This window comes from Cottoperca gobio, chromosome 12 (assembly GCF_900634415.1).
Source record: "Cottoperca gobio chromosome 12, fCotGob3.1, whole genome shotgun sequence".
In the NCBI taxonomy this organism is placed as follows: Eukaryota; Metazoa; Chordata; class Actinopteri; order Perciformes; family Bovichtidae; genus Cottoperca; species Cottoperca gobio.
In genome coordinates, this window is record NC_041366.1 from 5,379,225 (window position 1) to 5,395,422 (window position 16,198).

The 16,198-nt window shown below is 38.8% G+C and overlaps 2 protein-coding genes across 7 annotated transcripts in view; both read right to left on the reverse strand.

Moving 5' to 3' along the window:
- Positions 1–216: 216 nt before the first annotated feature.
- slc31a2 (solute carrier family 31 member 2) lies at positions 217–6,728 on the reverse strand. Its single transcript, XM_029444448.1, has 4 exons — positions 6,322–6,728; positions 3,426–3,492; positions 2,826–3,054; positions 217–1,891 (listed from the first exon to the last, which is right to left on the reverse strand). The coding sequence occupies exons 1-4, from the start codon at positions 6,328–6,330 to the stop codon at positions 1,726–1,728; spliced, it is 471 nt and encodes a 156-aa protein (XP_029300308.1). The 5' UTR covers positions 6,331–6,728; the 3' UTR covers positions 217–1,725.
- A 2,636-nt stretch (positions 6,729–9,364) lies between these two features.
- The window catches only part of arrdc1b (arrestin domain containing 1b), a 34,982-nt gene continuing 28,148 nt past the window's right edge, over positions 9,365–16,198 (reverse strand). For 2 of the 6 annotated variants that reach the window (XM_029444442.1, XM_029444445.1), the window contains 6 exons: positions 14,852–14,929; positions 14,371–14,525; positions 13,796–13,978; positions 13,118–13,294; positions 11,370–11,832; positions 9,365–10,141 (listed from right to left, as the gene is read on the reverse strand). In XM_029444442.1, coding sequence (XP_029300302.1) covers positions 10,077–10,141; positions 11,370–11,832; positions 13,118–13,294; positions 13,796–13,978; positions 14,371–14,525; positions 14,852–14,929 — 1,121 coding nt within the window. In that variant the 3' untranslated portion in view covers positions 9,365–10,076. The remainder of the gene's footprint in view (positions 10,142–11,369; positions 11,833–13,117; positions 13,295–13,795; positions 13,979–14,370; positions 14,526–14,851; positions 14,930–16,198) is intronic. The other 4 variants (XM_029444444.1, XM_029444447.1, XM_029444446.1 and 1 more) reach the window with 3 other exon arrangements.

Sequence of the window (16,198 nt, forward strand, 5' to 3'; positions counted from 1 at the left end):
AGACAATGATTCTACATACATGTTGAATACAGAGGACAAACTCAAGGTAAGACTCCCCCAAACGGTAACAACAGGAAATAAAAGGCAACAGAAGGAACTCTTCCCGGACAAATAGTCATGGAATACTGAAAGTGTTTTATATATAGAGTACACAGAAGGTACCAGAAGTAGAATTAAAGTATGCAGACAGAATGAACATTTTAGGTAACAAACATATCATTTAACATCTTCATTTTTTATTAGAATTAGTACCAAATGACATTCCTTTCCGGGAACCTTCTTATGAATTTTGCAGTTACAGTTTCTTTACAGGGAAATTAAGGGAAACTTTGAACCCTCAATTATGAGTCAGTGACCTGTTGTGAAATCACCTACTGCCACTGTATCCAAGGCACATTTTGAATTCGCTGGCTTCCCTAAGACCCATTACTTCAAATAGTATATTCACCCTCTCCTGTTTATTTATTACAGAAACCTGTCTGTGTGGTGGGAGCAGCTCAACGTGTATGTTTAGTGATTTTCTCTTCTTGAAATATACTGTACATACATATATAAAAATATGGATGAATACAAATATTTCATCAACTTTATTTTTGTCTTGTGACAGAAAAGCATCACAGAGAAAATGATTGATGTTCAACAGTAAACCAACTCGAGCCTTCTGAACAGGTTTCTACTGGATTCAGTGGTAAAACTAAAATACTGCGCAGACTTGAAGGGAATCACTTCTGAAATGTAAGTCAGAAACGGTTCTTTTCTTGCTCGTGGTTTGTCAATGATTGCCACAGAACCACATGATGGACTTTCACTGTCCGCTGACAAACGTCTGACTCGTGAGCCAAGATGACACATTAGAGAAGTTTACCAGCAGCAATCATATGATTTAGTTCCTGAATCTGAGCCTGGTTTTATAACCTCTGACTGTAAAGTGAGTCTGCTCACTCAAAAAACACTGCAGACATACATGGTCAGAGCTCTCCTTATCCAAACGGATAAGATATGTTTTTTATCATTTGTAGTGTCATATACGGGGGATTGTTTTGTAGCGAGTGCAAGGTTGACCAGGAACAACCGTAACATGCCACACAAGCGTGACTTCCCCTCTCGGAGTTGAGTTGTGTTGTACATCTCCCAAATGCATTTTAGGATAAATAAAAAACAGAAAGAGAAGAGTTTAAGCAAGCAGCACTCCCTCTGATGGAGACTAATATTGAGAGATTGAGATGTTTGCTGTTTGAGAAGACAAGCAACAGCATGCCTCAGAAACACAATGTTATATCCCTTTAACACAAAAGAACAACCTCAAAAAGGATGAAATTATACACATTGTCCGTATGGACAAAAACAAATGTTTCAACTTTAAATGTGACTTTAAGTCTTCTCAAATCAACAACTGAGTCCTGAGGTCACAAACCAACGAGAGACAGAAGTGTGACGCTGCTGACGGACAGTCAGAAGGATTGTGTGCGTGTGCAGATGAGTTTTAAGTGAGAGTAGTGTGTGTTAGTAATGTGCAGCTCATCCTTCAGCAAAACAGGAATTCCCCTTGTCCCCTTCCAGTGTTAACATTTTGACAAACAATAACTGTACCCAGAGCAGCGGAGCAACAAGCTGAAATTCAATCAACTAGTTTCCCATTTAGTATCCAAAGCATAAGATTCTCTTAACTCAAGGAAAAAAAACGAAACGAAAAAGATCCGTCTTCTGTCTGAACTGTCCATACCATCATTTCTGACCCAGCAGAGGGAACGAGATGAAATAACCGAGGACGGAGCCCACGATGACCCCGAGGAAGATCCATGTATTGTAGGACATGACGCACAGCATCAGCATGTAGCCCAGAGACACCTGCAGCATGTGGAGGACTGTCTGGATAGTATGCAGCAACCACCTGCAGAGGAGAGAGAGAGGAAAGAAAAAAAAGAAAAAATTAGATTAGAGAGAGAGATATATATATATATATATATATATATATATATATATATATATATATATATATATATATATATATATATATATATATATATATATATATATATATATATATATATATATATATATATATATATATATAGAGATAGATAGAGATATCTATCTATCTATACACACATATATATATACATATACCATGGTATATATGTATATGTATAGATAGATAGATATCTCTATATAGATATATATATATAGATAGAGATATCTAGTCTATCTAGATTATATACAACACATATATCTCTCTCTCTCTCTCTCTCGCGCTCGAGAATATATAGCTAGCGCTAGAATAATATAGAGAGAGAGGCGAGAGAGAGAGAGAGAGAGAGAATGAGATAGAGAGAAGAGAGAGAGAGAGGAGAGAGGAGAGAGAGAAAGAGAGAGCGAGAGCGAGCGATAGAGAGAGAGAGAGAGAGATGAGATAGAGAAGAATGAGGATAGAGAAAGCAATAGATATAGAGCGATATCTATAGAGAGATATAGCGATATAGCGAGAGTATAATATATATATAATATATATATATATATCTATCTATCTCTATACCTATATATATATATATATATATATATATATATATATCTCTATATCTCTATAATCTCTATCTATATCTATATCTATATATCTATATATAGATATAGATATAGATATATATCTATATATATACACACACACACAACTGCTTTCACATGCAGGACTCGTTTCTACCAATAAAAGAAAAAAAGTCATGATTTCTTTTTTTTAAATGCACATTAATCAAAACCGCCTTGCTGCCAACCAACCAGTCAGGTTTCAGTTTACATCCATGTCTGTCCAAAATGATGACCCTAACCCTGACCTGTTTCTGGTGTCTGCAGCGGGAGGTGGGGGCTCCATGGGGGTCAGCGAGGATTCTGAGGGGCTGCTGTCCAGTGCGGAGGAGCTGTCGCTGCGATAGGATGGAGGGGCGGTGTATGCAGACTGAGGCTGGGCCAGCTTGACGCTACTCCCCAACCACACCCTCCACACTTTGAGCACCTCGTAGAAGAGGGTCAGCAGCAGGACCACCAACACTGACAGCACCATCCCTGGAGACACAAACACACACAATTCACTCACACAGCTGGACTCACAAAATCTCTCACTTAATGCCTACGTACTTAAAGTCATAGTTCAACATTTTGGAAGATATTCACTTCATCATATCTGTACGCTATAATACTATAATTTCTCTGCGGGGGGCCGTGACCTCCTGGACTGCGTGCTAGTATCAATCTTCCCATTAAACTCTGTAAGAAAGCAAATGAGCGTAGTTGTCAAATGTCAAACTATTCCTTTTTTACTGTCTCAAAACGTTACAGTACACTTCGCCCAGATAAACTGGTTCTGAGACGTAACCACTACCAGGAGCGATGTGTCAGGAGTGAGCGAAGATCCACTCTGACACTCTGCAGCTTACCTGCAGGCCCGTGCACATCCCAGAAGTCAAACAGCAGAGTAACGCTGCTCGACACCCCAAAAGTCATCTAAAAAGGAAGGTGAGAAAAATATTAAAACCTCTAAACGTCTGTGTGCGCTTTACTGGTAACTGATGATCTTAAGGAGTAGGTTGTGATTAAGTTTCAAAGCATGGTTCCAATTCTGAGAAACATAAATAATAATATTACAGCACCAGGGGCCGTGTTCGAGCTCCTTTGTCTTCTGGCCTTTTTCTCCTCAGCGTAAGAAACTCTTAAGCCTTTCTAAAAGTCCTCCTCCTAACAGTCACCTGAGGAGCTCTCTTAAAGGGCTAAGATGCTTTGTGAATAACTTTTATATTTACCAAGTCTTAACTGCAAGGGACAATTCTTAGAAAACATATTGATAAGAATGTAGTCACTAGGAGCAACTCTTTGAACTCGGAAGCTTTATGAATACGGCCAAGTGTTACAACCACGCTGACCTCAGCTTTTTTCCCAGCAAGATGTGATCAGTCCTCTACTCTACTCTTATTTTCTGCGGCAATGACTCAGAATTTCTTGAATTATAGATCCAAACAAGCTTTACTCTTTTTGCACTTTTCATACAAAGACCCTTATTATAATAAAAAGTCCAATTCAAAACAAATTCAATCCGAATTCAACAAATATTTCAAAGTAAAACTTATACAATACAGTCAGATAATAAACAATGGCAATTGTTAAAGAACAGTCAAATAAATTTGAATTTCATACTGTGTGCATGCAGAAATATTTCTATACTTTCCATTTTGTATGCCACACTCAAAACCCCCTCTGTTCTACATATTAGTTTTAGATTCCTTAAACTGAAAAAAAGAAAGAAAAATGTAATTTAGGTTCCGAACAAAAATCTATTCAGCTGAACTTGCCCCACAATGACAGGATGCATTTACCCACAAAAGCACTCTGTTCTGCCCTAATGCTGCAGACGTGTGACTGACAGAGGAATGTACTGTGTGTGTGTGTGTGTGTGTGTGTGTGTCTCTGTGTGTGTGTGTGTGTGTGTGTGTGTGTGTTCCATGTAGCATATTAATATACACTGGAATGTTAATGGGAACTGTGTGATTTTGTTATGAGCACTTTTGTGTTTTATTGCATTTGATTTATTTGTAATATCCTGATATATGTCCATGTGCAATAGCAACTATAATATTTTAGTAGGTTAGGTTATGGTTACAATGAGATGTATAAATTACATTTACATTAATATTTGTGCAGAACATCGTCAGTCTGAGTGTGTTTCGCAGTTAATATGTGAAGCGGACATTTAGATATTTTATGCTAGTTTAAGAGTGCACGTGAATGTTTATAGAATGCGTTATTTATTAGACCTAGCCGACGATATGCAGCGATGTGCTCGTGTTTCTGTATTTCCAGAATGAAAAGAAGTAAATGGAATTCATTTTAAACTTATGCACACCTGGAAGTCCCTTTTGTGTCCAAGTGTGCAACACAAACATCCTCTGGTTGAGATTCTCAATATGAGGATGTGCTCCTTTTTTCTCCTTTACATAATAGTACAATTTAGGATTTTGGGCTAAATTATTCTGCAGAATCATTTTTGGTTTTTATTGCTTCCACTTAAATCCAATTATTTTTAGCATAAGGTCAAACAAATATGCAAACAGTGCCAAAGTACTGTAACGGTGACAGAGAGGACAGAAGTATTTAAGGAAGAATGAAAAGAGCACAGACAAAGTCAAATATAGACAACTTCAGTCAATAATCCAACCCGAGGGCGAGCATAGTGATCATAGTGATCATGTGAGCTTATCTTTCCCGCTTGAGAAAAGCAGATATTTGTTTACCTGGTGATTGTTGAGACAGCAAACAGTGACAGTGGTGATTCTACTGCAGACACTCACAGTCCAAGGACTGTGTCTGTTCTTTTGCATGCTTTTAGCCCACATGTACTTTACATTCATGCAGAACATTTTCCAAGCACAGTCCATAACTTTTGAGATTTCCTTTCCAATCTGCCAAGCAGCTGTTGTTGGTTGCCATTGATGTCAGTAGTGAATGCAAACCAACTAGCAAAGATTTAGCAGTCTTGAAATTAGCTTGAGCTATACACGTTTTATTAAAAGAATTATAATTGATGAATGAAGTCATCAAAAGTGCACTTAAAAAAACTGACAGATTGAATGAAAACAAATAACATATGCCTGATGAAAATCATATTTTGCTCTTTATTTTTTATCAAATAAAGCAATAAAGCAATGTGGCTGTGTGCTAATGTGGGGTCTGCTCATTGACTCGCACATACTGAAATGTATGGTTGCCTGACAGGAAGAAAAAATACATTTTAAAATAATAAAAATATGGTTCTCTTCGTAAAAAGCCAGGCAACAATGTGAAGGACTAGTGATTTAAATGTATTAAATGTAGGGCTGGGCAACATATCCATATTGTAATATATTGATATTTCAATGGAATTGGATTGTGTTATGGTCATACCATGTTATAGTTTCACAACATCGGTGTGCAAATTAACATTTTAGTTAGAAACAACAAAATAAGTTATTAAGGGTTTTTATATGCGTTAAGTGTCATACATAAGTGATTGCAGTCATATTGCCGAACACTTAAAAGAAAAGAATAACCAGCCTAACAGGTTGACAGGTATTTTCAAGATGCGACTGGTAGTGTTAACTCCCCTACTCTCCAAACTGGACACACATGTTGATATGGGTCAACAACTGAACTTTCCATTTTGTTCCTCTCTGGGTTTATTATAGTCTGCTCCCTAAAGTTCTTATCAAATGGTCCCACACGCTGAGTGACTCAACGCCACACTTAAACATGGAGAGATATTTCAAATGCAAAAATGTGACATACTACAAAAACACAACTTACAGACATCATGGTGAACTTGTTGGGCGCAGGCTAACACCACAGTTCCAGCGGCTAGTGACTGTAGTTCCGCATTTACAGACGACTCACAGCCCGGACAAGAGTTGTTGCTGGAGTACGAGCAATTTCTCAAATGTAGCACAGCAGCAGCAGCCAGTGATCCAGCTACTTTGTCAGTGCAGCGGGATGAGGCTAGCTAGTCCGACTTTAGACAATAAACAAGAGGGCTGATGGGTAGTGGAGTTTTTCAGCAACTGGGACCGAAGTGCGACTAAAAACATCTAAACAGTGATTCAAGTCTCATTAAAGTCTTCCGGAAACTCAAATATTATCGTCGATGCAGAACAGGGTGTGTACAACTGCCTATACTTTGCATTTCAACCAATGTTTAGCTTATATTAGCCGAATAATGTGTGTAGTCGAATAACATTTTCGAGATGCTACGCATGCGCAAGCTATATCTTCCATTGCTCACTAGATACTTGAATCACATGATTGGCGGAGAGAGCCGAAGTCATTCGTACCTTTTCGGCTACTCTCACTGTAAAATTGTACTGTAAACTGGCTGGTTATTACATGAGAGAGATAACTATAACATCATTTTTGTGAGGCTACTTGGTTGTTCCTATCGCTTGCTTTTTTCTTGATTTAAGAAAATCATGTAAACCTACAAAACAATATAAAATGATTATGGTAAATCCCAGTCCTGAATAGGTACAATATTTACATGTATAGATATAAATGTCTTGGCTTTTTGTATCTAGTAAGTAAAATTCTTAAAAGAAAAAAGGAAAATTAGTTTTTGAAAGCATGTTCCCATTTCAGAACCACAAAGCTGACTCAACATAAACAACAAAAAAACACTTCATATAGTTTTTATTGTTATACTGTACAGTACAACTTTGATTCTGCACTGCATGTTGAAATATTACATTTACTGATTGAGGTGCTACTATTAGTATCTGCATAGTGCACCTGTAAACAGTTTAACAAGTAGAAAAATACAAAACCAGACACCACTCATCAATATGTGAGGGGAAAGAATGAAACACAAAAACACAGAACAAGTGGGGCCTCATAAAGCTATAGTACCTTTTGGTGGCAAATAATTAGACAGAATCAGGATCAATAAAGGCAGCGTGAAATGACTTCAGGGATTTGCTGCTGTGGCGCTCTTGGAGATGAGAGGAATTGCACGTATTTGCTCAAACAAGAATACAAGTTCAACAGGTCCTCACTGATTTTAAAAGCTACATTTCTTTACATCGAATGCACTCCACGGGAGACAAAACAGGAAGAGGTGCACGAGCACATCCTGACGTCCTCCCGACAGAGAAGAAGAAGAAGAAAGTCCATCACAAGCTGCTGTAAGAGGTGGCGGAATTCTGGGTTGTTTAAGGCATGCATTCACAATAATGTAGAGCAAGAATTCAGCAGTCTTTCTGTGGAAAACTCAGAGCTGCTGTGTCTCAGAAAATAAAATACAAATTCCGGAAAATGTGTGATCTGCAGTAAGGAGCCAACATTAGCACTGTTTTTTTTCCGCTCAATTTACAGAATGGACTTGGAGACTGTACTAAAATGTGGTAAATTAAATATCAATAGTCACACGGACATTCAGGACAACAGCAATTGTGCTTAAGATTTTCAGTTGTATTAGTTTCCCACAGAACAGTGAAAATTCTTGCTGATGCTTTTACAACACAGAAGGTGGCTGATATGGTTCAAGTCATTATAATTATATAAATAAGGATAGTTTCTGCAAAATCAGATATAAAATGTGCGAATTGTGTTGCACTGCTATGAATTACATGAGATCAAACTCTTCATATGTGCAAAACAAAAACCTCTAACTAATCTTTTTAGTTTTTAATTACAGCTTACTCAGATGAATTTGGAGAAAAGACATGTGTGGAGTGATAGCATGATAGGATCATATCATGAGGTTACGCCGACAGTTAAACATGTTGAATTATCACCCAGCCCTTGTACACAGGCAAAGAAAAACATCTCTAACAGATACTTTAACACAGGCGCTGAATCACAAATCAATTGGACATTTTTAAGTTTAAGTGAAAACAGACCTCAGGTAAACTTGTCCAAACTAATTCTATTACACACACACACACACACACACACACACACACACACACACACACACACACACACACACACACACACACACACAGTAGATTTGCATTCTTTGCAAAGTGAAAAAAGTGCTGTGTTGTGCACGTGTATGTTTATCATCTGCACCGACTGAACTTTCAGAGGATTCTTATCTTATGAAAGTAACACTAGAAGAAGGTGAAGGCAACAAACAGAAAAACCTACAAACAATCTCATTCACACTGAGACTGAAACGATTAAACTGACACTTGCATCACAAACCTTAACGTGTCTCTTCTGCTCAACAAACAGTTGCAAGAAAATAAGATGTAAATGTACACAGCACACCAACCTCAGATGGTGTATCACAGAAGCAGGGACTATGTGAAGTATTTCAGTTTGCATGGCTGATTGTGTTCAGGATGAGTTGAGATAAACTATACCAGTGATGCCCACAAGAGGGCAGAGACACACTGCGTCAGCACTGCAGTGAGATCCAGCTGCAGGAGAAATGAGCCTCATCTGCAGATAAACTGTCCTCTGAATACAAAACTGTAGTCAAAGCAAAACCTCTCAGTTATATGAGGCAACACACGGTGGCACTACAGACATGATATATATATTTTTCCAAAAGCAGATTAGTGTACATGCTGTTCTATGTTTTGAATTTCATTTTCTCAACATAAATTATTTAGTTAAGAAAAAAAAAATTCAAACATAAAAAAAGAAAAAAGTCAATTGGTCATGTCAATAAAAAATATTTTTGTGTGACCTGATTTATTTGTAAAAGTACAGTATTTTAAAGTTGTTAATGCTACCTGTCTTTCAAGTTACACAACTGAGAAGTGTTGCTGTGACACTATTTGTCTTTAAAGCCCCAATGTGTAGGATAAAAAAAAAATCCTGACTTGAAACTTCTAATGGTATTATATATATATATATATATATATATATATAAAAGGTAGAAGACAGCAATGCATGCTGCTACAGAACTTAAGCCATCAGAAGATTTAAGATGCTGTAATTACAGAAGAATCCCACACACAGGGGTTTTAACTAGTCAAAGTAGATAAATCATATCCTCTGGCAATAAGTTCTTTTTTTAATCTCCAGCATGAAGACAGCTCTGCCCTGCTGCGGATGAGGACAACTGAGACACAAATGGACAGCGGTGGACCACAATTACAAGTGCACAATTGGAACAAGACTACAAAAAAGGCCAACGTTTGATGTCTTCAAACACGAGCCTTCAGTAGGCTGAAATTATTTTCAAGGCATCACAGATGCAAAAAATTAATTAAAAAACAAAAACAGATTTGACTCCACCGCATGAAAGAAACATGTCCAATCACTGAATACTCTAAATGCTGTATGATGATCTAAATTACTTATTTTAGGCACAGTGATGTTCACCCGTTCTGTCTCACACTACCTGATGGGACATGAGGTCAAATTAAAACTTATATTCAATATAAAATATGATCCCTTTTTTACTTATTTGAGGAAAAAGAAAGAATCTCTGGGGCGTTCAGGGGTGGAGTTATAGTCAGTCCTCTTTAATCTGCCGTGTCTCTGTCCTGGTTTGTGGAGAGGCAGTTGCAGACAGATGTGGGTGGGCGTGGCCATGATGCTTCTCACTTGCTTCTTCTCTACTGTCTACTGTTGAAACTAGAGTTGGCGCTACTGCAGCTTTCCTCGTAAGTGGGTGGAGGCTCTATAACACACAAAAGGCAAAAAAAAGAAGAAGAAAGTCAGTAATAAAGTTAAAGTCCTGCACCTTCTCCTAGCCTCTGTTCCACTAGTAACTAGTAAAGTATCTCTGTAAATCATTGGATTTTCAGATTATTTGAAATGCTCAAACATGTTACTGGGGCTTTCTGGCCATATTCTTTCTTAAAATGGAATATACAACTGTACTGGACAGTGCATTTTGAACACTTCATAATATGGTTGGGCAATTGGACAAATATGTATATACATTGTTTTACAAATGTAATGGCCTGCTTCCGAAGAACGAGTGAGATCCATCGCTCAGCGGGCAGAGAGAGAGAGAGAGCATTATTTTCACATCTAATTCAGTGAAGTTAAGGGTTCATTCAGACCAAACCAGAGTTAAACAAGTTCTATTTTGTTTCTGTCGAGTTTGAATGAAGTGTTTTTATGATGAGTTAACAAGGCGATTAAACAAAGAGTATAGGCCTAACAGACATTTAGACTTGTTATAGCAGGGCTCTGACGATGGCTCAGTTCTATTCAAGAGCCCCACTAAGCCATGACATCATTTTATTATATAGACCTGTGATTTTCAGAAAGTGACATGTCGCAATGCGTTCCATGAAAAATGCCTATTTAGCATTTAACAACAAAACTAATGGAATATATTGTTGAACAAGTCATTTAGTTTGGTTACAGACAACATTCTTTTTTATAGACTCTCCTACTAAAACCTACGCAGGCCGGTAGGGATGTGGGCTTGTGACATAATGGTCAGGACCTTTGCATAAGTAGAAAGCTGCCTTACAGAATATGGAACGGTTTGTGAGTATGCAAACAGGTTTGGTGTTTGATTAAGTGATAAAACGGTGTAGCCACAGCTCTGGTGTGAAATTATTTACATGTTTCTTGTGCCAGGACTTGTAAGGTTACTTGTGAGTGTCTTATTAAGGTTTACCAATGAGAACACTATTACATTATTGTACACCAGCCTCTCATTACTTGAATTGACTGTGGTGAAAACATAAAAAGGATATTTAAATAGAGCAGCAACGATTACTGGACCTATCGATTAGTCGATCAACAGAAAAATAATCTATTAATACATTTTGATTATCAATTTATCATTTAAATAATCTTTCATGCAAAATGGCAGAAAATGATGTTCAGCTTTTCTCTATTTTCTATCATATCAAACTGAATGAGTGAAAGGCTTTTTGTAAACTAACCATGAGGGTAGTCCCAGCTGCTGTACTCTGGGGGGAGGATGAGAGAGCAGGAAGTGGGGACAGGAGTCGCGTTTCCCTCGGTGAAGAAAGGTATGGTGGCCCCGGTGGACACACAGAACAGGGGAGCGGCGGCGTCGGGCCGTCTGTGGCTGGGAGGCAGGGCTGCCCCGGGTGCGTGGCTGAAGGCGCTGGGGGACATGGTGACCGGCTGACCTGAGGAGTCTTGCTGAGAGTGACTCTTGGTGGGAATCTCCTCACTGACCACGCCCCCTGCACACAGCCCCTCCTCTGCCTCTTCCTCCACCGGCGGGGCACTGGGTGTCACGCCTGCCGCGCTGGGTGCGATGTTCGCAGCGCAGTGACCTGGACCGGAGGGCGTTTGCCTTGACGGAGAAAAGTTCACAGCGATGTTCCCAATGTAGATAGGCAGAGTGACGACTGCGTCTGGAGACTTTAGGGACACCTGTAACACAAACATGATTTATGAAGGGAGCACAGGTCTCAATGTATATCGCAATATATTTATATTTCATTACATTATTCTTTAAAAATCTGGGCATTTATCAGTATTGATTTTAGGTAAAAGTTTATTTTTAAGCTAGTTTAGAGGGACTGCACTTTATATTACCAAAAGATTGTCCGAGCTGTGAGAACCTCATCTACTGTAAACTAACGTGACCATAAAGTGGAAACACAACTAAACTAAATCCAAGTAGGGTGGTGATGGCCTAGTGGCGTAGTGGTACAGCTTCTAAATTCAACACCATGGATGGTTGTGAGTTGAATACCAGGGCAATGTGCCCCTGAGCAAGGTACTGAACCTTGAGTTAGTTCCCTGTAAGTCGCTCTGGATAAATGAGCAGTAATGTGATGTAAATGTAAAAAGTGGTCAAAACAGATCTGTTCCTTTGTTTTAAATCTGGGTAGTTTCTTTAAAAACTGCATCATTAGTTTTGCTATTTTAATAGGATTTGGGGACAATAGACAAATATAGAATAAGACCAGGCTCCTCCTTTGAATATACTATGTATCCAAACCAGTACCTGTGAGAGAAGTATAGTCAATTCAATATAGAGGTAAAATTACAAAGGAAACATTCCTATTCCTTGCCAGCTCCAGTTGATTGAGGCTGAATTTTACAGTTTCATAGATATGGTATATTTTTAATTATATTATTGCATGTTTAATAGCGTTAGAAAACAAAAATGAAAGAAATATATTGACACCCAAAAAAGAGATACTGTAAAATATAGCACATTTCTTTGCCTGCTTCTGCAGTTAGACAAATGTTGTATGTAATTACGTATTTCACTATTTAATCTTTTTTTTAGCAAGCTGGCAAAAAAGCAAAAGAAATAAGGTTGTTGAACAACTGATCCAAGTAAATAATAAGTTTAATATCCTTATAATAATAAACTAAGACAGAAACTGTACTGTACTGTAAACTGTGTCGTCAATAATTTACTGGTTTCAATCCAGAGGCATTGAATACAGTAAACAAAGACATTATGAATCAGCTTGTTAAGAGCTGCTCTGGTATACAACACCCACACACACACACACACACACGCACACAAACACACACACACACACACACAAACACATACACACACAAACACACACACACACACACACACACACACACACACACACACACACATACACACACACACACACAACACACACACACACACACACACACACACAAACACACACACACACACACACACACACACACACACACTCACCTGAATGAAATAGTCAATGTGTATGAGGCTGCAGCCGGCCAGTGCTGACTGAGGAAGAGGAGGGACGATGATCTGCTCTCTCCACTCTGCGTGTTTTCCTGCTTTCACTCCGGCCCCCTCCACCTCCGCGATGGTCCGCAGGTCGAACACAGGCCGCTTGGTCTTATAGGTCACTTTCTGATGTGTAAAAGTCATACGCAGACACATTGGAGTGCATGGAGGAAATAAAACCCACCTGAACATGAATGCTTTTATTCCTACAGTATTTACAACCTGGGATCGTGTTACACTTCAGCCTCTTGTGGCCAAAATGAGTATTACAACAACAAACACAATTATACTCACAAAACCTTTCACCTGTTTTCACAGATGAAAAAAAAGTAACTTATAATGTGTTCACAGTGATTCACAGTGGAATCTTTTTTCCACCTGTTTTTAAGTCATAAACACAAGAGAAAAACACAGTTTGGATCAGACTCAGATAGATCACCAGGATTGTTTTTCTCTCACTTGCCTTCAGGGCTTTGGTAGTTCTGTACGCAACACCTGAAAATACCATATGTATTCATTCATAAAATATCATATTGATTCGTATTTACAAAGATGACTCCCTGTAGCAAGTGGTGTGTGTGCTGGTAAAAAAAACACAATCATTTCTAATTACATTCAAAGACCTACCTGTATGAGACTGGCCAGCACATATCCCGTGTCCTTCCCAGACTTGTTGTGGATCTCAGCGGCTAACTTGATGACCTGCCCGGGGATGTAACCTCTTAGGTCACTGCGAGCTTTCAGCATCAGGGTCCCCGTCTTCACCAGGAGGTAGCTGAACTTCTTAGTGGTCACTGCGTAACTCGGATGCTGCGGAGAGGTTTGTTGTTATGCGTTAGTAATTACGAAGCCTCATCAGCTGATGTTGTGCTGATAATCTTTTCCTGCTACGTTCCACAGTATCAGGAAACTCTTGACAGTGGTAACGGGAAGACAGTGAATGATGAAGTAAGTAATGAAGGAGGACTATAACTAATTAAATCCTGCTCTGCCATAAAAATCAAATAAGCCTTTGACCAAGACAAACACTGATCAAATAAAGAGATACATTGCAGCGTTTCAAAGTCCCCTCTTCTCCTTCTGTACCTGGATTAAATCCAAAACTTTTTCAAAGAACAGAAAAGCAGCTTTAAGTTTGTAAAGGAACAAAATGAGCCGAGAGATAATTAAAAAGTGGGGAAATGTGTACAGTGAACATTTACTTCAATGTCAGGCACATCATTGAGGTTGAGCAGGTTTAGTAGGTAGAAGGGCCTCTGGGATTTGTAGTCCTTAGAGAAGCGGGGCGTGTCGATGACCGCCCTCACGCGGTAGAGAATCTTCCCAAAGGGTCCCTCAAAGGAAGTCGGGACAGCCACTGAAAGGAAGGGACAGACAATACAGAAATAACTTTAACACTGAGGACATTTACTGATATTTTGGGACGACGTGACTGATGGAATAAGGACTGCTAAAGCCCATATGTTTGATTTATTAATCAAAAGGTAAAAGAAGGAATTAATTTTAAATGTGAAAAGGGCGTATTGCAACTTTGATAACCAATAAAAACACAAAACGCTTATTAGAATGAAATAATAGACACATATTGTTACAGCCTTGCATGTGCATGAGTATAGTGAAAACAATGTTATTAAGATAAATTATATTATAAGTAAAATGAATTCAAGGTCAAATGTCAAGTACATATCTGTGGCAGTGGGGTGTGGTTAGGGCGCCGGCTGCTGTGGAGAGACAGGAGTGTCCCAGCTGGAGGCCAGACAGCTGAACGGAATCAGGTAATCAGTCACATAATAAATGCATGGTGATGGCCTGGTTCTGTTCTCTTGCAGTAGGCTGGGTTCGAGACTAGACGGAGACGCTTCTGCAGCCACGACGCAGAGCAGCCTGGAGAGCAGCGGACAGCAGAGCGACCGACAGGAGAGCGACCTGTGTCAGCTGTGCCTGTGTATAAACCCTACCTGTGTGAGAATAAAGCGTGTGTGTGACACTACCACTCCTCTCTGTCATAACTATCCCTGACTGTGGACAAGAGGGTCCACAATATCCTTTCAGGGTTTGTAGCCTGAGTTTACTTTGTATCTTAAAACCTATGAATATACAAAGGCATTCTATTTTATATTGTTTTATTTTACTTACTTTACTTACTTACTATTTTGCTTACTGTCATTTATTCCCATATGTAGCTCTTTTGCTCAATGTTATATAACTTTTAAACAGTTTTAAATTGTTTTATACTCGTTGGTCGGACATTTCTATTTTGTAAAGCACTTTGTTTAGATAAGTGCAATACAAATAAAGTTTGTTATTATTATTAATATTATAATTATTTCGCAATGTATATTTGTGAAGTGAAAAAATAGAGAAAGAATTCAAGAATTAAATTTGTTTAGCAACAGATGCTTTGTCAATTAGCATTAAAAAAATGCAATGGCTGAAAAAGATAGATTAAATCAGGCCACAATTGGCCGAAGTGATTTTCTTTATTTTGTTACTAGTAGTGGAAGGACAGAGCTGAAATCGGAGTCCTTATCCACGCAGGCCTCTATCAGAGCTGTCAGATGCAAAGAGACTTTCAGACTGATTCCTACTCTTTCATCTGGGATGGAAAAGGACATTGATTTTCCTTGTGTCTCGAGGAAAAGGCAGTGAAGAGTATGAATGAGGGAGGGAAAGAGCATGAGGAAAGGACATTTAAGCAGAGTTAGATTTAAAAAAAAATAATGCTGTCAATAATAATTAACCAGGAGATGTGGAGACGCAACAGACTGACTTTCACTGGAGACGCAACAGACTGACTTTCACTGGAGACGCAACAGACTGACTTTCACTGGAGACGCAACAGACAGACTTTCACTGGAGACGCAACAGACAGACTTTCACTGGAGACATAACAGACTGACTTTCACTGGAGACACGACAGACTGACTTTTACTGGAGACGCAACAGACTGACTTTCACTGGAGACGCAACAGACTGACTTTCACTGGAGACGCAACAGACAGACTTTCACTGGAGACGCAACAGACTGAC

Excerpts from the sequence above, each read along its gene's own strand:
- slc31a2 (XM_029444448.1), bottom strand. Across the intron at positions 3,055-3,425 it reads GGATGTGCACGGGCCTGCAG|GGATGGTGCTGTCAGTGTTG; the intron begins GTAAGCTGCAGA and ends TTGTGTCTCCAG. Across the intron at positions 1,892-2,825 it reads GCTGCAGACACCAGAAACAG|GTGGTTGCTGCATACTATCC; the intron begins GTCAGGGTTAGG and ends TCTCCTCTGCAG.